General features: G+C 47.2%; 1 protein-coding gene across 4 annotated transcripts in view; it reads right to left on the minus strand.

Moving 5' to 3' along the window:
• SLC13A4 (solute carrier family 13 member 4) overlaps window positions 1–25,434 on the minus strand; it is a 47,260-nt gene that overhangs the window by 19,449 nt on the left and 2,377 nt on the right. For 2 of the 4 annotated variants that reach the window (XM_017887737.1, XM_017887741.1), the window contains exons 2-7: window positions 20,965–21,093; window positions 7,129–7,265; window positions 4,830–5,002; window positions 4,349–4,403; window positions 1,694–1,733; window positions 552–632 (exon numbers count right to left, since the gene is read on the minus strand). In XM_017887737.1, coding sequence (XP_017743226.1) covers window positions 552–632; window positions 1,694–1,733; window positions 4,349–4,403; window positions 4,830–5,002; window positions 7,129–7,265; window positions 20,965–21,093 — 615 coding nt within the window. Of the gene's footprint in view, window positions 1–551; window positions 633–1,693; window positions 1,734–4,348; window positions 4,404–4,829; window positions 5,003–7,128; window positions 7,266–20,964; window positions 21,094–24,498; window positions 24,577–25,434 lie in introns of those variants that run through there. The other 2 variants (XM_017887740.1, XM_017887739.1) reach the window with 2 other exon arrangements.

Raw genomic sequence — 25,434 nt, forward strand, 5'->3', positions numbered from 1 at the left:
ACCCCCACTTTTTTTTTTTTTTTTTTTTTTGGAGACGGAGTCTCGCTCTGTCACCCAGGCTGGAGTGCAGTGACAGGATCTTGGCTCACCGCAAGCTCCGCCTCCCGGGTTTACGCCATTCTGCTGCCTCAGCCTCCCGAGTAGTTGGGACTACAGGCGCCCGCCACCTCGCCCGGCTAGTTTTTTTGTATTTTTTAGTAGAGACGGGGTTTCACGGTTAGCCAGGATGGTCTCGATCTCCTGACCTCGTGATCCGCCCATCTCGGCCTCCCAAAGTGCTGGGATTACAGGCTTGAGCCACCGCGCCCGGCCAACCCCCAGCTTTTATAGTTGAAGACTCTGGGGCTCAGGCAGTGGACTGTCTTGCTACAGTCAAGTGAGCTTGATGTCTCATCTCCGTGGTGCACACAGGCCAGACATGTATGTGGGGAATGAGTGCCTGGTGACAGCTCACTAGCCTGACTCTGTTACGACTTCAAGGCCAGTGCCCTTGGGAAGCAGCTCACAGCGTTTCATGTAGGAAACAGGGCCAGAAGGGGCTGTTCTATTACCTGGGATGAGTGTTGCTTCTTGCCCTCGTGTTGGTTTGCAGTTTTGATGGGGTTGGTGCTCGAAGGCACACCATTCAGGTTCTGTTGGGACAAAGGCCATCTCACTGTTAGGAAGAGGAAGTGGTGAGTCAGGTGCCTCGAGAAGGACCACCTAATCATCCCAGGGCCACCCCATGCCTCAGCACTGTAGGAACCAGACAGAAGCCAGGGGGAACATGCACACCAGGGCATCTCAGCCAGGCCTGCCCCGCTCAGCCTGGTGTCAAGCTCTCCATTTGAAGAGGCTTTGAAACTAGGCAGAACATGGCTCTGCCCCTAGAGGAGAGGCAGCCTTTCTGGGACTTTATTAGCTAATGAAGAACCCTTCATATAAAAGATGAAAAAAAAAAAAAGGAGAAACAAATCATCACAACCAAGTCCACAGTTTTTTTGTTTGTTTTAGAGACAGGGTCTCACTGTGTTGTCCATGCTGGGGTCAAACTCCTGGGCCACAGCGATCCTCCCACCTCAGCCTCCCCAGTAGCTAGAACTACATGGGCACACCTTTGTACCCAGCTGAAGTCCAATGTTTTATTGGCCTTTTACACTTCTCATGAAAAGATGTATAATCAGACTTGGGGGAGTGAAGTAAGTTCGAGTAACTGTGTGCAGGTAAATTCTGCTTTCCCCTGTAAATGTGTTCTTTTATTTTATTTATTTTATTTTTTGAGATGGGGGTCTCGCTGCATTGCCCAGGCTAAAGTGCAGGGTCACGATCTGGGCTAACTGCAACCTCTGCCTCCCGGGTTCAAGTGATTCTCCTGCCTCAGCCTCCCAAGTAGCTGGGATTACAGGTGCCTGTCACCAATCCCAGCTAATTTTTATATTTTTAGTAGAGGTGGGGTTTCACCATGTTGGCCAGGCTGGTCTTGAACTCCTGGCCTCAAGTGATCCTCCTGCCGTGACCTCCCAAAGTGCTGGGATTACAGGCATGAGCCACCATGCCCAGCCAATGTGTCCTTTTTAATAATAACATTTTGTCAGTGGAATCCTCAGTGGATCTGTGGCTGTTGAAAATCTGGTTCTGAATCTTGGGTTTCCATGAAGAAGTGCTGAGGGATTTTCAAGTGATTCCAAAGCACAGAAAAACCCCAAGGTCATACCTCATTGTGCATCAGAGTGGTGAGGTCTGCGGTGGACCTGCTGGAACCAAGCAGAGGACACAGGAGCAACATCAGTGAGGCTGACTCCTGGGAGGGGAGGTCCCCCTGCATCAGGCGTTTGGTGTAAGGGACTTAAACTCCCTGGACTCCAGTTTTCTAGCCTCCAAAGAAGACTAATCTCTCCCTTGCCTTCTGAGATGCTGTAAGGATTAGTGGGGCTGGGGCCGGCTTCCTTCTGAGGGCAGGGGCAGCACTTTCCTTTGATATTAACGATCGTCCTAACAGCAGACGTGGAGTGGTTATTAGATAGAGTACATATATATGGGCTTTAACCCCCAGACATTGTTAATCCTCATCACAGATCTAAGGTACTGGCATTCATACCTCCATTTACACCAGTACTTAGCACAGGGATGCTAAGTGGTGGAGAAGGGTAGGAGTCCAGGAGTCTGTCTCTCTGGAGAGCCTATGCCCCCGACCATGCTCTTACTGGCTGACTCTGGGAAGACCACTATCTAGAAAGGGGAACTTGTGATATGCGTATCTGAGGTGACAGAAGCAAGGAGGGCCTGGATTTTACCCAGGGAAAGTTGAAGGAGAGGGAGAGGGTGGGGGAGGGGAAGAACTTCTGATCAGCCAGTACACTTCAGGGGGTGAGTCTGTCCCACCCCTGCTGGTCCCTTTGCCTTGAGGACAGAAGATGAGAACTTAGCCATCAGTGTAACTGACACACTGAGTGATCAGTGAATGTTTCCAGTTCGTCTTAGTTGCAAGGACAGTGGGTGCCACCAGCTCAGCCACTGTGAGGACGGAGAGCGTATTGGGCACACACACGCGGGATGTGGGTCCTGCGGCCACAGCCCCTCTCCAGGCTCTGTCAGGGAAGGATAAGAAACTGACAGGTGTGCAGAGGGAAGTGTTCTTTGGAGCGAGTTCTTTGCCTGGGAGGAAAATGTGCTGTGATGTTTCCCCTTCCTTCTTCCCAAACTGGGTGAGGAGGGCAGGCAAGGACCCTCAGGTAGCATGGGAGGCAGTGGCCGCAAGAATGCTGTCTGCATGCCCAGCAAACAACCCAGTTCCCACCAGCACAAAAGATGCTTAGAGTTCTAGGGACAACTCAGGCTTTTCTTTTGGAGGACACATTTTTGTGTGGAAAAGAGCAAAGGCAAGAAGCCAGCAGGGTAATGCCAGAGAGGCCACAGGGAGGAGAAAAGGCCACAGTGAGGATGACCCTTTCCTGGGTCATCTGGGAAAGGCCTGCCCAGAGGCAGAGGCAGAGGCAGCCCCAGCACAGGGGCTGTGGGGGAGCGAACCGCCAGAGCACAGGCCCAGGAGGGTGACAGAGCAAGGCCCTGCCATCAGGCCTGAGACCCTGCAGAGGATGCCACCAGGCGATGCTTCAAAGCCCCTGAAGGCAGTTGCCCCACAGACGAAAGAGCCAGGGACTGAAATCTCAGAGACGGCCCTGACCCTAGACCTCAATAGTCCCCGTCCAGACCCTTCTCACCCCTTTATCTTTCCTGTACTCTATAGCTGCTGTCGTAAGCCTGGAAAGGTCAGAAGCAGCCGAGTGAGGATGGGGTTAGAGGAGGAGGAGAAGAGGGAGGTGGAGGAAGAGAGAAAGAAGCTCAATTCCCTCCCCCCACTTATTTTCACCTTCTTTCTTCTGCAGGCCTAGGGTGAGGGGTGGGTAGGTGTGGGAGAAGCTTTGGATGAGAAGTTGAAGTTTTGATATGAATCTGGACTAGTCTCCCAAATATCTGAATATGAGATTGTTATAATACCTGAAAGGAACCAGGAGAGCTACGGGATTTGCCTGAGATATCATCAAGGGTGATGTCATCAAGAAATCCAATATGCTATGATTGAAGACAGTGGTGGTGAAAAATAAAGCAATTTCCTGATGGCACCCTTCTGCATCTGTCCCACTGCGAATGCTGATTTCACCTAATGTGTGTGCTCCTTTTTTACAAGGGCAAATGACAGAGCTGAGCTGTATTACAAATCCAGCTTTTAAATGTGGACCATTCATTGTGGCATGCCTGTGGGCCACATTTTGAAACAGAATCTCCAAATGGAATCAGCTGTTAATGGAGCTTCCTCCCAGGAATGTCTGAGACTGTTTCTCCTTTTCCAGCTCTGCTTCCCATCATCACATGGCCCTCTCACCTCCTGTCCCCTCATCCCCTACCTGTCACCTAAGTTTTCTTTGCCATATCTAACAAGACCAAATCTACTAAGACCTTATCTAATATCTAGAAAACATTTCATGATTCTCCAAGAATCTGCAGTGACATCGATATGTGAATGGTTTTCCATGAACAAATTAAACATATTCTTTTCCTAAAAGGGACATGAATTTAGATGAGATTCTGCATGGTGGCTGTGTGGACAGTTCATATATCCATGGAGATTCAGTGTGGCCTTTTTACTTCTTCCTCATCACTGCAACACTGTGGTGAAGGAAGTGACCCTCCAGGTCCTGACAGGTGGCTCCTAGGTGTGGAGAGGAAATGGAGGAGGTGGGGGAGTGGCAAGGTGGTGAGCTTGGACCGTACATCTCAAAGAGCTGTTTGTGGGTCCAGGTCCCATCTTTTCTGACCTCCCCTATGGATTCTGAGAGGCTCTGTCTGGGAAGAGGGCAGTCATACTCACTCTTCATTGACAAAGACGAGTTCCAGAGAAGGTTGGCTGTTCTTTACATCCAGACCTACGAGTAGCGAAGAAAAGCAGTATGTGAGAGGTGGAGGCTGGGGCTGACCCTGTGGGTTGGAGCATAGCTCAAGGGCTTAGGGCGGGGGTGGGGCATATGGAGTGGGTGACATTTCTCCTTCCCTTTGCTCTGTGAGTAGAGTGGGGCTCATGGATGCAGACTGACCCCAGGGTTTTGTAGTGATCCTTGAGCATTTGGGGGCAAAGAGCAGTGTGTACCCTTGAACATTTGGGGGAAAAGAGTCCATAAGTGAAGGAGGAAGGAAGAGCCAGAACAGGGAGTTCAGGGAAGCTTTAGAGTCCCTGAAGGGAACAGAGTCCCTGAAGGGAACCTTCCCTGAAGGGAAGCTTCAGAGGAGCCAGGCAGGAGGACCCCAGGGGAGGTTGGAGGAGCAAAGGAGGGATGAACTCCAGCAAACTGTACTGATGGGTTCGGCCTCTTCGGTGTTGGAGTTGCCTGCCACAAGCTGCTCGTCCTCAGCACTGACCAGCTCCTGCAGCACGGCCTCCACGATGGGCATCACCATGGCGGTGGTGGAGGTGTTGGACAGCCACATGGACAGCAACGTGGTACAGCACATGAAGCAGAGCAGCAGCCTGGAAGGCAGGGAGGGTTGGGGCAGAGTGTCCACAGAACACACATCCCTGCGGCCCCACAGCGGGCCTGCTGCCAACCTGCTGGGGCTGGTCTAGACAGATGTGGCTGGAAAGGCAGGCATTTGTCCTGCAGGGTGCCATTCAGCTCTGTACTCCCAGTGCTTGGCACAGCATAAATATTAAAGCAATACTTGTTGAATGAATGAATTACGCTTCATGGACTAGCGGCCTTAGCCAGAAAAAAGTCCTTAGTGAAGCTCTGGTAGTAGTGCCACAGCGTGTAGACTCACCATTGCTTTTCTGTCTCCGCAGACATTGGCTGGAGCTTGGCGGTGATGTGTGTTTGTGTGTGGAAGGGAATACTTTGTTTGCCCTTGCAGTCAGTCATTCTGTAGTGCCACGGTACTCCTTGCTTTGCTGCCAAGTCACCATAGTTATCAGTGACCCAATAGAGATGAGTGTTTGGAGCTCACAGTTCCGCCCACTACCTGTCAACGTGCTGAAGGGATAGCCCCCAAAGTCACAGAAGTGTCCCGTGTCACTGTTTGTGTGCACTTTTCCAGCTGACATGGTAAAGCGTCAACACTTGGAGAAAAACACTAACAAGGATAACCTTCCAATTATTTCTCTTTGGCTTTGAGAACATTGTGCAATATGTGCCCGTACAGACATGTCCTAGTTTCCATAAGATAAGCCAATATAAAGACTACCGTGTTTATTATTTCAGGTGGAATTACTGACTTTGCACAATTTGGGGACAGTGCGTTTATCATGTGGACTCCATCAGCTGACAGGGACATGACTTCGCCGATTCTGTACCCACACAGGTAACTGCCTCGGGGGGTGGCAACTTGCTGACTGATGTAAATAGGGAGGAGTAGAAATACAAGAGGATAAAAATTCTTGTCTGGGCCCGGTGGCTCATGCCTGTAATCCCAGCACTTTGGGAGGCCGAGGAGGGTGGATCACGAGGTCAGGAGATCGAGACCATCCTGGCTAACACGATGAAACCCCGTCTCTACTAAAAAATACAAAAAATTAGCTGGGTGTGGTGGCGGACACCTGTAGTCCCAGTTACTTGGGAGGCTGAGGCAGGAGAATGGCATGAACCCGGGAGGCGGAGCTTGCAGTGAGCCGAGATCGCGCCACTGCACTCCAGCCTGGGCGACAGAGCAAGTTTCTGTCTCAACAAGGAAAAAAAAAAAAAATTGAAGAAGAAAAAAAAATTCTTGCAGAGAGTACACAGAGATTCTAAAGAGCCACAGAGTCTCCATATGATGTGATGAAATGCCACCGTGTGCCTGGGAGGTTGAGTGTGGGGACAAGATTATTACTGAGCTAGGGGGTGGATTAAGCTGTAGTTAGCAGACCTGTTTGACAATCTGGGAGACAGGAACATGTTTTTAAGCATAACCTATAGTCATCTAAATGACTCGTGTTGAGAACCAATACTATATTATTTATTTATATTCACATTGACTTCCATAGGAGTCAGGGCAGCTTACATAAAATATAGCAAGTAAGTTGTAAACTAGGAGAAGGTGAGCAGGATATTCCAAAAGGGAAGACACAGGCAGGGGAATCCAAATGGAGCATCAATGAAGCTAACACAAAACTCAACCCTGACACCATAACACATTCCCCAAGGGTGGGACCCCGTCCTGCATCACAGTTAAATGCAGTGTCTCTAACTGGGTCTGTGGTCTGAACTGATGACAGAAACTCAGGGTGGATGGGAGGAAACATTCACGTCTCTTTCAGTGACAAAGGAGAAGACAGGCACTTCCGCTCCAGCCTGTTCCCTGATACACAGGAATCAGGTTGAGAAACAATTTCTATTGGTCCATCCTGTTTTACCTAATGGGCCCCTATATGTTGTAAGCTGCTCCCCTTGTGGCCTAGGTCAATGGGTAAGTTCTTTGGATAATGATAGCAAGGTCACAGGTTCAAATTTCTACTCCATGGCCTTCTCCCTGGATGGGTTCTATGGCTCTGATGTCAGCCCATCCCTGTTGGTGAAAAAACAGGCTGAAGTGGACATCCGCAGTGACCTGAGACCACTGTCCTGGTGGCACACTGGGAGCTAGAAGGATGCACTATAGCCTGGCATCCCAAATAAGACTTACATGCCCGGCTTGGCTCCCGCCATCAAGACCATGCGCAGAGCGATGCGCTTATGCAGGTTCCACTTCTCCACGGCAGCCGCCACGCAGATGACCCCCACCAGCAGCAGCGTGGTGTTCTTGAAGTACTCCGCCGCCACCTGTAGGGAGGCCAGGCAGGTCAGCCACCCTCCTGGACCAAGGACCCAGGGCCCAGCACCAGCTGGGAGAATGGGCCATACCCAATAAAACCTGTTCTCAATCAAAGAAGCTGGCGAAGAGGAAGCAGGGAGGTGACGATTATCAAAATAGCCGACCATCCTAGAGTCATATCTACTGAGCGTTCACTGTGGGCAGGCACTGAGCTGAGCACTTTACAAAGATTATTTCATTCAGTCTGGCCAGTAACTCTATAGGATAGATATTCTTCTCCATTTTGGAAAACATAAAACCACTGTATTTAAATATGATGTGAATATGATTTTAAAGAATAAACACATATAGTTTTATATTGATCTTTTAAAATAACCCTAGTTTCTCCCCAAACCTAATTTTTAATGTTTTTAGAATACATTATAAAATTATTTTCATTTCATTTCTATTAGAAAATTAATACATGCTCAGTATGGAAAACTTCAAAATATAGAAAAAGTTACAGACAACATTACCCTTAATCATGCTACTGTTAATACTTATAGTTTCTTCCATTTTTCCTATATCTATATAGTCACATAAATGGATTTATACAGTATGTATACTTTTATATCTTACCTTTTTTTCATTTAACATAATATCCTCATCATTTTTTTCAGAGTCTCACTTATTTTTTATTTTTTATTTTTTTGAGACGGAGTCTTGCTCTGTTGTCCAGGCTAGAGTGCAGTGGCGTGATCTCGGCTCACTGCAACCTCCACCTCCTCCTGCCTATGCCATTCTCCTGCCTCAGCCTCCCGAGTAGCTGGGACTACAGGCGCCCACCACCATGCCCAGCTAATTTTTTTTGGTATTTTTTGTAGAGATGGGGTTTCATTGTGTTAACCAGGATGGTCTCAATCTCCTCACCTCGTGATCTGCCCCACTTGACCTCCCAAAGTGCTGGGATTACAGGCGGGAGCCACTACACCCAGCCTTCATTTTAAAAATTTAAATAATTCCCAATAATTCTCAAGTTCCAATGAATTCCAAAAATGAAAATAGTACAAGGAATACCTATACATTCTTTTTTTTTTTTTCCTGAACCATTTAAGGGTAAGTTACATACATTTTGACTGGTCCTTTTCCCCTATATACTTCAGTGTATATTTTCCTTTCTTTTTTAAAAAAAAAAATTGAGATAGGGTCTCACTCTCTCACCCAGGCTGGAGTGCAGTGGCATGATCACGGCTCACTGCAGCCTTGACCTCCCAGGCTCAGGGTATATTTTCTAAGAATAGGGATTTTCTCTTCCTTAGTAGCCACAATACCAATTATAAACTCCTCTCTACTTTTTAATTTAATGATGGGGAAGTTGAGACACAGGATAGTTAAAAAGATGTTTCACATGTTTGAGGTTCATGGACCAAATCTTTGTTGATTCTCTCACTTGGAACGTTCTCTCTTTCCATCTCTGCCTGTACATTCCAATCAGATTTTGAAGCCCAGTTCAGGCCTGGCACCCCCCAGAAAAACCTTTCTTGTGGCCCTAGCCTCTGACTCCAGAACATTCCTCCTGGGCACCATTAATTCCACACACCACAGAGCACTTGGAGCAATGCTTGACTGATTGCTTTCTGCTTGTACTGTTGTCTGTTTATTTTTGTATGTGTACCTCTCTTGTCTCTCAACTCAATTTTTTGGCTGTGAATGGTTCCCTTCTATACATCTTAACACCCAGTAGAATAATATGCAAAAGTAGAGGCTCAATAAATATTTGTCACATACATGAGAATTGCTTCCAACTGGAGGAACCATGACAGAAATTGAGAGAAAAAGATATAGAAAAGATTAACTTCTAATTGAAAAACCCTCTTGGAGTGAGAAAACAAGAACATTTTAACTGCAGCAAAATAAAATTCAACGGGAAAGGAAATATATAGTAAAATACATAGCATTTGAAATAATATGTATATAATCAAACTAATTTTGATTACTGAATTAACAAAAATTGTGATATGAGTATATTGGGAGGATGGTCATGGAAGGCAGAGTGGGGGATGTAAAAGAAAAAATCTTCCTGGGAGGTGGAGCTTGCAGTGAGCCGAGTTCGCGCCACTGCACTCTAGCTTGGGCAACAGAGCGAGACTCTGTCTCAAAAAAAAAAAAAGAAAAAATCTTCATCTGCTATAACAAGAAGTCAACTGATAAATGCTTAAAGTGAGAACTCAAGGACTAATATAAGACTATCATATAGGAATGGATCTTAATGACAGAAGAAGCTGTTAACAAAGTTACAAGTTATTGACTCTGAGGGTGGGGTGGGACTTGCTAGGGGGAGAAGTGGAAGGGATGAGAAAGAGACTGCTGACTTTTCATTGTAAGCGTTCAGTATTAAAGTATTTGATTTTTAAACTTTGTGCACGAAACACTGTGATAACATCAAAACCAAAATAAAGGCAGGCTGCTCCATCTCTCTTTCTTTTGCACCGTGGACATTTCATTGCCTCTGGTTGATGAGGGTTGTGTAGGAGAAGGGACATCTGCTCTTGCTGTGATCATTTCCTGGGAGGAAGAGCCCCTGCTTCTGGTTAACCTAGTTCTTGTCTCCAAGCCCATTCCTCAGCGGACTACTGTCACGAATGGCCCCTGGGGGCAGGGAAGGCCCACTGCTCTGGACAGCTTGTGACTCCATGGCAGAGTCCACGCTAAGAGGGCGGTGATCATGGTGAGGGGTAGGGTAGGGTAGCGTTGGGGGATGGGGTGTGGTGGGGGGAAGCAGCCCCCTGGGGGGGAGTGGGAGGCGCTGCAGGATTGTCCTAGGGAAGCGGCTGAACTTGGGGGTCAAGGGCCTTTCTCACTGCCTGGTTACTTTCCCAGGCTTCCAGGAGTTGGCCTTGTGGCGCAACCGGAGCTTTATTTTCTTGTCTACCGAGGAGAGAAACCCACAGAAGATGCAGGACTGTTGTGGGGGATGGTCTTTCCACTAGCCCCATGACACAGCCCTGCGAAGCTTTTTAAGTCAGTGCAACTGGGGTTACTTTCCCCAGGGACTGACTGACAACAGCTACGTTTTCTGCCTCTTTAGCATATCCCATTCTAGAACACCGGTTTGGCTGTGATGGCCTTTTAGGAGACTCAGTGCCTAAATGATGGGTAGGCTACTTCCTCTGGGTTCTCCTTGGAGGCAGAGGAAAGGAACCAAGAATATGGAGAGTCTTCTAGTGTCGGCATTTTGCATGTTGCATTCACTTTCTAATTTGGACTCCACAACAGTCCTATGAAGCAGCACTATCCATATCTCAGTTTACTGATGAGGAAACTGAGGGTTTAAGGAGCATCTCTCAGGTCACAGTGTAAGGGCAGAGGCAGGATATCAATCCAGGGCCATCTGAATCCGGACCCTCCTAGACAGCCTGCCACACCGTGAGCCGACTGGAAATCCCCCATCTGATTCAACTCTAAGGGGATTTTCTTGGTCTCCCAGACAGCATGAGCTGGCACACATTGCTTGTTGTTTGTTTGTTTGTTTGTTTTTGTTTTCTTGAGACAGAGAGTTGTTCTGTGGCCCAGGCTGGAGTACAGTGGCGCAATCTCGGCTCACTGCAACCTCTGCCTCCTGAGTTCAATTCTCCTGCCTCAGCCTCCCAAGTAGCCGGAGCTACAGGTGCTTAGAAAAACTAAGGAAATCACCTCAGTGAAACCACTACACTTGGCTAAATTTTTTGGATTTTTTTTTTTTTTTTTCAGTAGGCACGAGCTTTAACCACGTTGGCCAGGCTGGTCTTAAACTCCTGACCTCAAGTGATCTGCTCATCTGAGTCTCTCCCAAAGTGCTGGGATCACAGGCATGAACCACTGCACCCAGCCCACTGGTACACATTTTTAATCTTCATTTATAATCACAGTCCTGACATTGGCCTTGAATGCCCCGGCCAGAGCCAGTCTGAGCTCCAGGCCCAGCTTCAGTGGGATATTGGCTCTGTGCTGGGTGTTTGGTGGGCTCAGCTTTGTTCTCATGTCTTTCCTGCTCCCTCGTAAGTGATACCATGTGCTCGGGAGACACGGCCTGGGGCTCAGGATACAGTTTGTGATTACAGAGGTAACATCCCTGAGTGGGGAAGAGGGAGGACTCTGGAGTCAGCCAGGACTCTACTGTGTGACCCCTAAAGAAGTTATTCAGCCTCTCTGGGCTTCATGTTCTCATCTAAAAAACAACAACAAGCCGGGCGCGGTGGCTCAAGCCTGTAATCCCAGCACTTTGGGAGGCTGAGACGGGCGGATCACGAGGTCAGGAGATCGAGACCATCCTGGCTAACACGGTGAAACCCCGTCTCTACTAAAATACAAAAAACTAGCCGGGCGAGGTGGCGGGCGCCTGTAGTCCCAGCTACTCCGGAGGCTGAGGCAGGAGAATGGCGTAAACCTGGGAGGCGGAGCTTGCAGTGAGCTGAGATCCGGCCACTGCACTCCAGCCCGGGCGACAGAGCAAGACTCCGTCTCAACAAAAACAACAACAACAACAACAACAACAACAACAACAAAAAAAAAAAAAAGGAAGGTTTTGTGAGTCCCTACCTCATAAGGTTATTAAATGACACGGGCAAACCAGCTGGCATGGCCTGCCACATTGATGGCCAGGATCCCTGGTGACTCTTCCTGCTGTGAAGTACTCCATCTAAAGGCTGACCTGGTTTGAGGCCATTAGCACACAGAGTGGGCTCATCCATGCACAGAGCAAAGCCACAGGGCTTTTTCATTTTCAGAAATTAAAATTCTGTTCAGTGGTGTTGTTTGTTAGTTTTCTACCCCCTTGATTTTTCTTTCACAATAACACCTGGGTTATTCAGAACCTCCCAGGGAACACCAGACTGCCAGGATTCTCGAGGATGACTGTAATTGTTTTCTAGAGTGTGTTGCAGATTTCCTGCCTTTATCAACAGAGCCCGTGCATTCTCCCCGGCTTCTTGTGAGACACGTGCCAACTCTCCCCATCATAGCCTCAGCCCAGGGAGCCCCTTATCGCTCTTGCCCTTGACCAGCTGTCCAGGCTGCTGGTCCTTCTCTGGTCCCTGGGTCTGCATTTTGCTGGTTTCCCGTCTCATTCTTAGGCGGCTGCAGTTTCCCGATGTGAGGATGCTTGCCATTAGCATTCCTTTCCCCGTTTTCTAATTTCCCAGACTCATATCCTGTGAGCTGGGAAGCCAGATAACGAAGCTTGTTAGAGTTATTTGTAAAGAGAAGTTAGATTCTAAATGGCTGTTCCTCCCCAGGAGTAAAGTGCATGGATTTTAGGACATTTGCATTGGTGGTTTGATTGCTTTTTCTGCTTTTCTGCTCTGTGGTTTTTCTCAGTATGCCACATCACTGAACTTGGAGAGCAGAGGTGTTTCTGGACTGTGTTATAGGAAAGATGGGCTCAAGGAGGTCATCCTGACAAGGAATAGCTATAGCAATCTTGGGCTGTGAAGTTCAGACGAGCTACCTGCTATTGGACAAGCTAATGAACCTCTGTACCTCTGTCACCAATTCTTTAAAGGGCCAATAGTGATGCTACATAGTTAATCTGCTGTGACATGGGCTTTACATGTAAGATAATGCAGGTGGGCTCTTATTTTTTTTAATTGTATTTTTTTTATTTTATATATTTTTTGAGACAGAGTCTCACTGTGTCGCTTAGGCTGGAGTGCAGTAACATGATCTTGGCTAACTGCAACCTCAGCCTCTCAGATTTAAGCGATTCTCCTGCCTCAGCCTCCCCAGTAGCTGGACTCCAGGCACCCACCCACCACCACGTCCAGCTAATTTTGTATTTTTAGTAGAGACGGGGTTTTGCCATGTTGGTCAGGCTGGTCTTGAACTCCTGCCCTGAAGTGATCCGGCCGCCTTGGCCTCCCAAAGTACTGGGATTACAGGTGTGAGCCACCATGCCCAGCCTCATCTGAACAATTTTGCAGTGAAATTCTCTGAACCCTGGGAGCAGATACCTGGCCTGGCTCCCACTCAGTGCTAGGCTAAGCCCCGCTAGGGCTGAAGCCCCCCAGGACTCCATTCCAGTTAGTGTCCAAGCAGCGCAGCCAAGCCAGCAGTGTCTCCTCTCCACCTTCCCTGGGGGCAGGAATGCTGTTTCTGCTGGGTAAGCCCCCAGCAGGGGCTCAGACACCCTTCTCATCACCTGATTTGCATTCCTGGTTCCATCTGTTTTATATATTGAGTCTTCTAAGATTTGGTTTAAAGAAAAGGTTTCGTTGCTTAAAAAAACATTCTTTGCAAATCCTGCCCTAGAGAAGTCTAAAGTAGAGAGACCCAGATGGGTGCTGGCATGACCCAGAAGCTGGCCCAACTCCTGCATGACTGGAGACACTGATTCATACCCACTACCAACCCTACCCCAGTTTCTTCTTTGGGACTGTATGAACTACCCAGATGGGGAAGCTGAGGCAGGGGGCTGGGCTCTGAACCACGAGCCAAGGGGCTGCTGGTCAGGTGGTGGCTCAGAGGGAGCTGCTCCTCCCCACAGAAACATTAGCTTGGTCTCGAAAGACTGCAAGGTCTGTAGGCTCCCACTGAAAACCCAGTGTGGAGCTCAGCCCTGGGCTGCATCTGGGTGGCTCAGGGTGAGGGCAGCCTGGGGTTCAGGCAGGTGGCCAGCTGGATGTCCAGCCCACATGCCCACGTGCCCGCATGCGGAGGGCCGGTCAGCCTCCATGGCAGGAAAGGTGGGAAAGGCAGAGCTGAGAGTGCTTTCTGAAATGCCCCCAGGCTTAAACAGAGAAAGTCAGGGTAAGGAGTCAGAGGGCAGGAATCTGGCGGGTCAGAAAGATCAGGACCCAGCAGGGAAGCGGATTCATGACAGCCAACTCCAGTGGCACTGGGCGGCAGAGGCTGCAGGCTATCCCAGCGGTCACAGCCTGTACTCCTCTCCTGCCCCTGCCCTGCAGGAAGCTGGAAAGCTGAGTGGACTGGCCCGAGGCCTGCAGCACAGGGCCAGCGACCGCAGTCCTGGGCCCATGGTGAGAGTGTGTGTGACAGTGTTATGTGAAAATGTGTGTGTGGTATACATGTGGTAGTCTGTGCTGGTGTATATTGTGTACATGTGAGTGTGTATGAGTGTGAATGTATGCTGTGAGGGTATTTGTGTGTGTGAATGTGGTGTGTATATGTATGGGTATGCAATGTGTGTGTGTATAAGTGTAATGGGGGGGGGGGGGGGTTTTTCTTGGGGTATGGATGTGTATATGATTTATATGTGTATTGCAATGTGGAATGTGTGTAATTCATATGTGTATGCATTGAATGTGTGTATGAAATATATGTGTATTGTGGTGAGTGTGTGTATATGTGTATATATGGTATGTATGTGTTGTATGAGTGCTGTGAGTGGTTGTGTGTAGAGGTGTATGTGTGCACTGAGCTGTGTATGTGAGTGTGTGTATGTGTGTGTATGTGTATGTGAGTATATATGTGAGCATGTGTATGAGTGTGTGTGTGTATGAGTGTATGTGTGCATGAGTGTGTATGTGAGCATGTGTATGTGTATGTGAGTGTATGTGTGAACATGTGTATGAGTGTGAATGTGTGAGTGTATGCATATGTGAGCTTATGTATGTGTATGAGTGTGCCTGTGAGTGTGAGTGTATGTATATGTGAACGTGTGTAGGAGTGTATGTGTATGAGTGTGTGTGAGTGTGTGTATGTATGTGTGAACGTGTGTGTATGAGTGTGAGCGTGTGAGTGAGCGTGTGTGTGTATGAGTGTGTCTGAATGTGTAATAGTGTGTATGAGTGGGTGTGTATGAGTGTGTATGAGTGTGAGCGTGTGTGTGTGTGTGTATGAGTGTGTCTGTGAATGTGTGTGAATGTGTATTAGTGTGTATGAGTGGGTGAGTGTGTATGAGTGGGTGAGTGTGTATGAGTGTGTATGTGAGTGTGTGTGCACGCTGGGGAAAGGATAGAGATAAAGAGCACATGCAATTACTCCCTGAAGTGTACCCTAACCCTGGGCCTCCTGGAGAGCTGTGTGTTCCCAATCCCCAACATCCAACCCGTGCTTTCTACTCCACCAGAGAGCCCTGCAGTGCCCACCTCTATGCCATTCTCCTACAGACAATAAATCTTAGCTAACTTGATTGACACAGGTATCATGCCCAGGCTATAAACTTTGGGAGCAATGCATTAGAAGGGGCTTGGAGGACTTCAGAGGCAGATATAATGACAGTGAGTGAGAGTCACAGTGGAGCCAAAACAAAAACAAATGAACACAAACCTAAAATGTAGGACTAAGCCCTGTGCGTCAGCAAAGGAAGTATCAGCTGGATGCTCACAAGATCATAGAGGGACCTTAGAGTCCAACCCATCTCCCAGGGCACAAAGTCTATGTCTAGTGTATCTGGCATGGTCATTTGGCTCAGACTTCTAGGGACGGGAACACAAAGACCACACATGGCAACTCATTTCAGAGTTTTCCTTTATACAGAACGGGGAATTCCTTGATGGCACTCTGACTCTGGTTCTGGTGTGATGCTTTGGGCTTGGAGTGTGGAGCCATGGAAGCCTGGACTCATGGAAGCCTGGACTTATGTCCCCTTAAGTCTTCTCTTCATTCCTCCTGTGACTCAGGTTCCAGCTTTTTGACATCCTGGCCACCCACCTCTGGATGAGCTCCTTATCCAGAATTTGATGCACTGGACACATCATTTATTAATTTTTAAAATTAAAAAAAATTTTTTTTGAGATGGAGTCTCACTCTGTCATCCAGGCTGGAGTGTAGTGATGTGATCTCAGTTCACTGCAACCTCCGCCTCCCGGGTTCAAGAGATTCTCTTGCCTCAGCCTCCTGAGTAGCTGGAACTACAGGCATGTACCACCACGCCCTGCTAATTTTTTATTTTATTTTATTTTTAGTAGAGACAGGTTTTCACCATGCTGGCCAGGCTGGTCTCGAACTCCTGACCTCAGGTGATCTGCCCGCCTCGGCCTCCCAAAGTACTGGGATTACAGGCGTGAGCCACCGTGCCTAGCCCACAATTTATTAATTCAACGGAAGATTTTGGTCACATTGCCTAGGGGTTAAGAGCTCAAGTTCTGGAATCATACAATCTTGGATTCAAGTCCTGGCTCCACCACTTAGTAGCTGCATAATCTCGGGTAAGTAAGTTACTTAACCTCTGAACTTCAGTTTCCTCCTCTTTAAAATGAAGATAAAAATAATAGTTCCTTCACAGAGGATTAAGTTACATAGTGTGTGTAAATGACCTCCCACGGTGCCTGGCGTATGGTAAACACGCGGAATTTGGCAGCCACGTTGGACTGATGGTGACTCATGCTGAGCCTGTACTTAGCTGAAAGCCAAGGGTCTTTTTCGCATGAACTGCTGGCATTTATCCTTATTAGACTTCATTTTGTCAGTTTCAGTCCATTGTCTCTTCCTGTCCACGTCTCATTCTGCCACTGTACATTAGCACCGTACATTAGCCAGCTAGCGCATCCAACTTAGCCATCTGCAAATCTGATAATGTGCCTTTTATAGTTTCAACTGCAATCTCACCCCAGTCTGATGCCAACATGTTATTCAAGATTCTTTAGGTTCAGCTGTTCACCCAACCCTCAAGTTACTCAACTGTGCTTTCTCACGGAGCCCACTCTGGCTCCTCCGAGTGAGAAATTCTTTCTTTCCCCCTGGAAATTTTGAAGGCTCCAAGGAAAAAGTTAAATTAGAGTTAATAACTTCTGTTTAAAAGACCAAGGAAATTATAAAACCCATTAGAAGGACCACAATCAAAAATTGGTCAACATGAAGTTTGAGCAGTTGGCAGTGTAAATTTTATTTATCTAGAACATCCCCTCTTGAGGAGTGGTATAAATCCTCCACAATGCCGGAAATCGAGGCGTTCCTGCATAGGGCGTTCTGTATTTTTCCACATGGTTTATACTTTCTCTCTATTGAAATAGAAACGTCTCCAGGTCAGGAGCCCTTCTGCCATTTTGTATCTCTTATCAGCACCTGAGTCTGAGCTTCACACACAGCTCCTCATACCCACTGGCTGACAAATCGTCACTGTAAAAATGGACCATTGATATGTACTTGTGATGGTTAACTTTGCATGTCAACCTGGGTGGACTACGGGGTGCCCAGGTTAAGCGTCGCTTCTGGGTATTCCTGGATGAGATTGGCATTTGAATCAGTGGACTGCCCTCCACCATGTGGACAGACGTCATCCAATCTGTCGAGGGCCTAACTAGAACAAAGGGTGGAGGAGGTGGGAATTTGCCTCCTTTTTCCAGTCTCACTACCTGGGCTGGTGCATCTCTCATCTCCTTTCCTGGGACTGGGATCTACACCACTGGCTTCGCTGGTTCTTAGGCCTTTGGACTCACACAGAGTGACAGCACCAGCTCTCCTGGGTCTCCTGCTTGCAGGTGGCAGCTCATGGGATGTCTTAGCCTCCATAATTAATCAAGTGAGCCAATTCCCCCCCACACACACACGCGCACGCACACACACACACACACACACACGCTAGTCTCCTCTTGGTTCTGTTTCTCTGGAGAAACTGCAGAACATATCTAGCTTCAGACAGTGAGAGCTCAGATATGAGACTCAAGAGGGGAGAGATGACATTTTGTTTTTTTGTTACCCTCAGGGTACCTGTATCATCCCACGTTGCACCTGGTAAATCTAGAACTCAGAAAATATTTTTTTCTAAATGTTGAATGAATAACATGAGGGAACACAGCCACAGTCCCAGAGTCACACTGATCCTATTCATGTGCCTTCCTTCCCTCACTGAAGATGACATTACTGACACATTGTCAAGAAACACTGCAATCAAGAGCCGTCAATACAAGTCTGATGCAAGGATGGCGCTGGGCTATAGATAGGCCATAGACATTGTACATCCCAGAGAGCATGAATCTTGGTGGGGAGAGCACATGTCTATGAAAAGTTTACATCTGGTGTATCTGATGCACCATTTAAAAGATAAAGACATCAAATAGACTCAAAGAGAAGGGATCAATACTTTCAGAATTTGGTCATTGGAAGGGCTTCACCAAAGAGAGTAATTGAGTAGGGCTTTAAAGGTCAAAGGAATGGGAGAGAACTTTCCAAAGTGGAAGAATAACCCAAGTCGCAGTAAGAGGATGGTCAAGAAGTAGGTGGGTTTGGGGAATGACAAGGATTTGGGGGTTTCTAAAGAGCACCAGCCCAGCTTCCCTCTATGAGCCATGGCACATTTCTGGTGTCACAGTGGTGCACAGGTAAGGTTGTGGAATAGATGTTTTTTCTGCAAAGTTAACTGGCTCAGAAAGGGCTATAACCCATGTGCTCTGCCTTACTGGCATTTCCCTCTAATCTGAGCTAAGAAGTTCAGCTAAACAGACTATATTTGGACTAAGCTGTTCCCTGTAGCCCAACTACTAAATATCATCACCAGCCAAAGCCATGTCATCAGGCAGGTGGATTAGGATTTTTCACCTCAAATGATAAGACATGCTTTCTGGCTCCTTCAGCCCCCAGCAATAGTGACACACAGTCCCTCCCTGGACCGTCTTCCTTTACTTCTCACAGAGTCCTGTTACCCTCCCAAGCGACTGCCTCTGCAGACTCTCCTTATGGACAAAGGGGCGTCCCTCGGATAACTGTTGCCTGGCAACATCTCTACTGTGCCCTTGGAGAAATAGAGACATTGTCTGCTTGAAAGCTAAGGCATGCTGTTGGCTTTTGGGCTGCCTATAGTGAAATACAAAGATTAGGTTTCTCAATAGTTTTCTCACTTTAAAATGTTATTTAGGATTCAGTTCTTTCTAAACGTCATTTTTTTCCTCTACCCTCTACTTTCAACCCCTGCCCTTGCTGGTTTTAATTTCACAATTTTAAAGAGAAGCCTGGAGAACAAGCTTGTAGAGCTTTCGTAAGAAAAGTCACATTTTAGGTTGCTTTTATCTTTAGGCAGATATGAAACCCCATATTACCTATTCTTTTTTCACAAAAGAAGGGGGGCAATTAGAACAACTGCCTGGTGATTCTGGTCACAGATTAGCTTTTACATGGGTCCCCAGGATATTGGGGTTGTACCCATCTCCAGGAATGAAAGCACTGCTGAGAGCTTTGGGGATTCTATTCTTTTTGGTGAGCCTGAGGCTATGGCTATGCAATGCCCACCATATATATATATATGTGTGTGTGTGTGTGTGTGTGTGTGTGTGTGTGTGTAGATAGGTAGCCACACCCACACATATATATGTGTGTATAGATAGATAGATAGATACAAAGAAGAAGGAAAGAGAGAGAGAGGAAAGAGAGAGAGAGACAGGGGAAGGTGGGGGGGAAAGAGAGAGAAAGAAAGAAAAGAAACTAAAAGCAAACAAAAAAATAGTCAGTTAAATCTATCCAGTAGAAAGACAAAGTGTTCATTTGCAGTCAAGTACAACTATTGGAGAATTGCCTAATTCTATTTTTGGAAAGTTCTGTTGTCTATTAAAGCATCCATAGGCCCAGCTCTGTTCTTCCTCATATCACAGAAGCGAAAAGACTCACAGTTCTTAGTAATAACTCCATGTGTTCACAGTGCCATGAAGCCACATACCACTTTATGGAGTCTTTTGCTTATGGTGTAGTGATCAAGTGTATACACTTTGAAATCTAATAGTTACAGGTTTGAATCTAATTCTGCTACTTTCAGCTTTGTGATTTGGGGTGAGTTTCTTAATTCTCTGAGCTTATGTGTAAAATGGAAATACTAGCATGTGCCTTGTAGAGCCCTTGGGAGTATTACATAACAAATGTAGCACTTCTGATAGAGTGCCTGGCGCTTAGTAGGCATTCAAACATGAGCTTCCTTTCGTCTTCCTTCTGTGCCTCTGCCCATAACCTTACCCCCATCTCTATGATTCAGGCTTTTTCATCAGAAACCCTAAGCAGAGATCAGGTGTGAATAATCAGACAGTTCGGATGGAACCAGGTGTTACTGAACGAGATCATCATTCATTTTGCTCCCGGGTTCTGGCTGTTTTGTTTTGTTTCTTTTTCCCTACTCATGGCAGGCTTAAACATTTGCTCTGAAATTTTGCCACAACCTGGGCTTCCCGCTGACAATTTCTGTTTGAGCTTTTGAGAATGCCACAGATAGTGAATGGAGAGGGCTCACTCTAGGGAAGGCGCAAAGAAAGAACATGCAGTAACCTTAAGTCGGAGGAGAAGAAACAGAAATGTTGTTTTTTGGAGGGGTGGATGAAAACATTGTCAGGGCTCAGGGAAACATGGTAAGTCTCTCTGTAACAAACATTCATTGAGCACCTACTGGATACAGGCTCAGCTTTCTAATGAGATGCCCCCAAAATGGGAGGTCGGATTCCTGCCTTTGTGTGCTTATCATCTAAACAGACATCCAGAGACTGAAAAGGTCAACAGCAGCTGAGTTTTCGGCATCAATCACACAGCTCCTAAAAGGTTTCAGACGGAGGGAGCAACTGGATGTGTTTAATCAAGTAAGGCTTCCTGAAAGAGGCAAGTTTTGAGCCAATTTGAAGGAGATGAGGATTATGGGTGGAAGGAGAGGAATTCAGGGTCTAGAACTGCAGATGCCAAGGCTCAGTGTTAAGCGGTCATTCCAGTGGGTGACAAGGCCCCCTCATCCTCAAGTGCTGGGTGAATCTCCCTTCATTGGAGGCTCTCTTTCAGGGGCCCTGCGGGGACCCAGGCAGGGGGTGGGGCTACAAGTGGTCTAACCTCATTGGATCGGAGGACTCCGAAGAATGGGTAGAGGAAGGCCGGCACCAGGGCTGCAGCTCCCAGAGGCACTGCCTCCGACACCCAGTACACAGCAGTCACGATCAGCACGTAAGCACACGAGGCCTCCTGCGAGGGAAGGAAAGGGGCAGTCATTCACCGGAATAGGAGGAATAGTCACTGCCACTGAGCGTCCGGATGCAACCCTGACATCTGAAGCAGCAGGTACTCGCACTCTAATGCAGGTACCAGCATACAGCCCTGGAACCAAAGCCGGACTGGCAGGCGAGCGTAGGGAATACATGGTGAGTCCATCCTTTGGTGGGTGACATTATGGCTGCTCCTTGGGGGACCGATGCCTGGCCTTTGGTTTGCACTGGTGTGTAGCCAGGCAGCTCTGAGGGTTCTGGAAACTGCCAAGGTGGGGATTGAACTTAACTGAAGTGACCAGACCCATGATTACAAAACCATACAAGTGGAGTTCAAAGCTTTAACTTGAACTGGGATGTAACTGGTGTTAAGTTGACTGGGTAGTAGAAGTCCTTGGGGTAGTTGGAGATAGGAATCACTGCGTGCGGTTGGGACTGGGGCTCGTACTTGTAATCCCAGCACTTTGGGAGGCCAAGGTGGGAGGATCACTTGAGCCCAGGAGTTTGAGACCAGCCTGGGCAATATACAGCAAGACCCCATCTCTAAAACATAAAAGATAAATTAGCCAGGTGGGTGGCACAGGCCTATAGTCCCAGCTACTTGGGAGGCTGAGGCCGGAGGATCACTTGAGCCCAGGGGCTTTAGGCTGCATGCAGTGAGCTATGGTCACGTGCCACTGCACTCCAGCCTGGGACTACAGGACTACAGAGTGTGATGCTGTCTCCGGGAAAAAAAGAAAGAAAAAAAAAAAAGGACAGTTAGTTCACATGTAAGCTCTGAGATCAGCCATCCTGAATTTGACTCATGTGCCTAAGATAAGAAGATATGTGGCATTGGTGTGTGCCTGACTGAAGAGAAGCGGATCAGTAAGAAGTGAGATTTACAAACAATCCAAAAGGTGATATCTGGACTGTGCTCTTGCAGCCCTGGGTGTCTTGGGTGTGTCTCAAGAATATCCCAGGGAGATGAGCAAGGCTTGGAATCTGGACCCCCTCTCCAGCCTCATCCCAAATGGAGTAGCTTTGTTCTCGTTTGATTCATATATAAACATTACATGTGAAATTTCATTTGAAAAAAAAAAAGGCTTTACTGCTTTAAAAATGAATAAACAAAGTTAAATCCCCCTGTTTTAGACTATTTGCTGAAACAACTTGATTCAGTAGTAAATTTTAATCAAATAAATTGTTAGGCAAGAACTGGTTGACCATTCCCCCTTCAATTTTGGATCTGAGGTTCTATCATGTTTTGCATCTAGAGACTGATCCTTCACCCAAAGGTCTCTGTAAGAGTTAATAAGGAGCTCCCTTCCCTGGGAGAGGGAAGGGAGGACTGAGGAGGAAGGCAGCGATCCTGAGCGTGGGACTCTCATTTTGGATGAAGAAGCATCAGCTCCTAACTCAGTGTTTCTCAACCTTGGCACTACTGACATTTAGGGCCACACAGTTTCTTGTTGCAGGGGGCTGTCCTGTGCACTGTATAGGAGCAGCATCCCTGGTCTCTACCCACTAAAGACCAATAGCACTTCCTCCATTGTGACAACCAAAAAACCATCTCTAGACATTGCCAAATGTCCCTTGGGGAGGTAAAATGATCCCTGATTGAGAGCCACTGCCCTAACCAGCGTCTGGTTCTCATTGCTCTTGGACTCCATTCTACCTGCTTGACCCCATGAAAACATCCATCTACAAAGACTAAAGACAGCCTTCTATCTGGAAGGGGAGGCCTGGAAATTCACCAACATTTTCCATAGCCCACTCACTTTGCTGGCTGGACAACCCAGGGGTGCACAGGGTAATGAAGTACAACATTCTTATCAAAAGCCAGCCCTCCAGCAGCTTATCCTCTAGTCATGCTGATGGCCCTGAATTGCGCTGATGAAGGCTGTTACAACAGGTTACTGGCTTGCTCTAGGGAGAGGCTACAGTTCAAGGGCCTTGTTAATGGGAACATCACCAAGCTCCATGACTCAGAAGACCATTTATAGAAAATCCAAGTTGGCTGTGGGCACCTTAATTTTTACAGAGTTCTAAACTACCAGGACTCGTGTCTGACTTGCCCCGAGGCTGGCTGCTGATCAAGGAACCTGACAAATCTTGCTGTTTATCGCCCCTTGAGTTCAGAACACGCGTCCTCAAACTCTTGCATAAAAGTTACAAAAGGTCGCTGTATCAGTGAGGGGCAGCAGGAGTGATTAAGTCAGCTGGGCTGGCAAGGACCTTTGCCCTCCTGATATTCGTGGATTACGGGATTGGGGTTTGAGAAATGGGAACTGGGCCCAGTGACTGTTGACTGTAGTTCCCCACTGAGATGTTCTCTGGGGCCAAAAGATCAGAGGGAAGATAAAACTTTTGGAAGTGCTGATAAGACAACAGAACCAATGGTGGAAAAAAAAAGGCTCCACTTGGAAATGAATTCAATTTAGAGAAATACCCTGTTTGCTATAGAAATAAAACTACCTAAAGGAGTTCAAGCCCACGTGTTCTCGTCTCTTTTCTGGGAAAGAGACAGAGTGGCAGATCTTAATTCCAGTTGAAGAGAAAGAGGTGAGAGACAAAATGTCTGCCCCTCACTGGAGACCCCTTATTTCTTCCTGGAACCCTTAGTCTTTCTTGATCTGGTCATTACAGGGTTACAAGTTATAAGTTAAGGGGAAGGAGGTAGGGAGAGAAGGTGGGGAGAAAGGGAAAGGAGAAAGAGGAAAGGAGCCTGTAATCCCAGCACTTTGGGAGGCTGAGGTGGGTGGATCACTTGAGGTCAGGAGTTCGAGACCAGCCTGGGCAACATGGGGAAACCCCGTCTCTACTAAAAATATAAAAAAATTAGCCAGATGTGGTGGCACATGCCTATAATCCTAGCTACTCAGGAGGCTGAGGCAGGAGAATGCCTTGAACCGAGGAGGCAGAGGTTCCAGTGAGCCAAGATCGCGCCACTGCACTCTAGAGCCTAGGTGACAGAGTGAGACTCTGTCTTGAAAAAAAAAAAAAAAAAAAAAGAAGAGGAGAGAGAGAGAGAAAGAAAGAGAGAGGACTTTCCCTCTGCCAGGCACCTTTAATTTTGAATTAGGAGAATTTGGGTAAAATAAGGCAAACATTTTGGTTGTAAATATTATTAGACATGCGACTAGGTTACTGGAAGAAGTAAGTCATCAGGCCACCTTCACCCAGCGGTATTAAGGACAGGATTGATTACTATCATTTTTTACCTGGATTTTCCTTAGAGTAGAAGAATGGACAAGAGACACCTTTAGAGAGTCTTTCCATATAGTTTCCACTTATTTCACCCATGGAATCTCCATAAACTTCATTTTTCCCCTTCTAAACCTTCCCAGAATTCAGGAGGTAAGCTTGTATTCAGACAACCAAAAATACTGCAAAGTTTGCTTACAAGGAGTCCCATGTCCCCGGCGCCTATCCCACGTCTAGCAGGTGGCTCAATTCACGTGGGCTGAACTGCACTGGACTTCTCTGCTGGCTGTCAGGTCTCGCTCATCTGGAGAGAATATTCTGCAACCCCCAGGCTCTTTACCAACACCACTGGTTCCTTGTAAACAGGTGTGTGGGGGTTGGGGATTGGTGAGTATTCAGACAATGTCTTCAAGGGACAGTGCTATCTACTATTTTTTGGTTTCTGTTTACAAGTAAAGGAAAGTTTGAAAGTGGCATTTCCCTATGTAGGACGTTTCCTAGTCAGCTACTAACTTAGGCATGGAACTGCTCGTTTTCCACGCAATTTGACCACTCCAGTGATATCCCACTCCAACTTCACGGGAAGGAGTTGAAGTCTGTTATCTGTTACCATCAACGACTGGGGGCGCCTTTTAAAAAAATTTAGCTTGGGTGGTTGAGATGCAACTTTTATCCCACTGAGGGCATTGAGGAAGGGCTTAGTTATGGATGCCCTCTCTTGTACCCTCTTTTTCTATAACCTGATGAATAGTGTCTGGACCTCTAGTTTTAGAGAGCTGGGCAAGAAAAAGGGGGAAGGTCATTTTGACTCCTCCTAAAATGTAGCTGAGGCTTGTCGCTTAGAAGAACCATCAAAACTGCAGGCCAGGAGCTCCTGCCCAGGTACTGCATCACTGCTCTCAACTCCAGCCCAGAGCAAGCACATCCTTTTGGAATTTTAAGGGTTCAATATCAGAATCTAAAACTTTGATGCAGGCCAGGCATGGTAGCTCACACCTGTAATCTCAACATTGTGGGAGGATCACTTCAGACCACGAGTTTGAGACCAGCCTGGGCAACATGGTGAAACCTCCATTTCTACAAAAAAAAATTTTTTTTTAAATTTTTTAATTAGCTGCATGTGGTGGTGCTTGCT

Source organism: Rhinopithecus bieti, unplaced genomic scaffold (assembly GCF_001698545.2).
Source record: "Rhinopithecus bieti isolate Rb0 unplaced genomic scaffold, ASM169854v2 scaffold_17275, whole genome shotgun sequence".
In the NCBI taxonomy this organism is placed as follows: domain Eukaryota; kingdom Metazoa; phylum Chordata; class Mammalia; order Primates; family Cercopithecidae; genus Rhinopithecus; species Rhinopithecus bieti.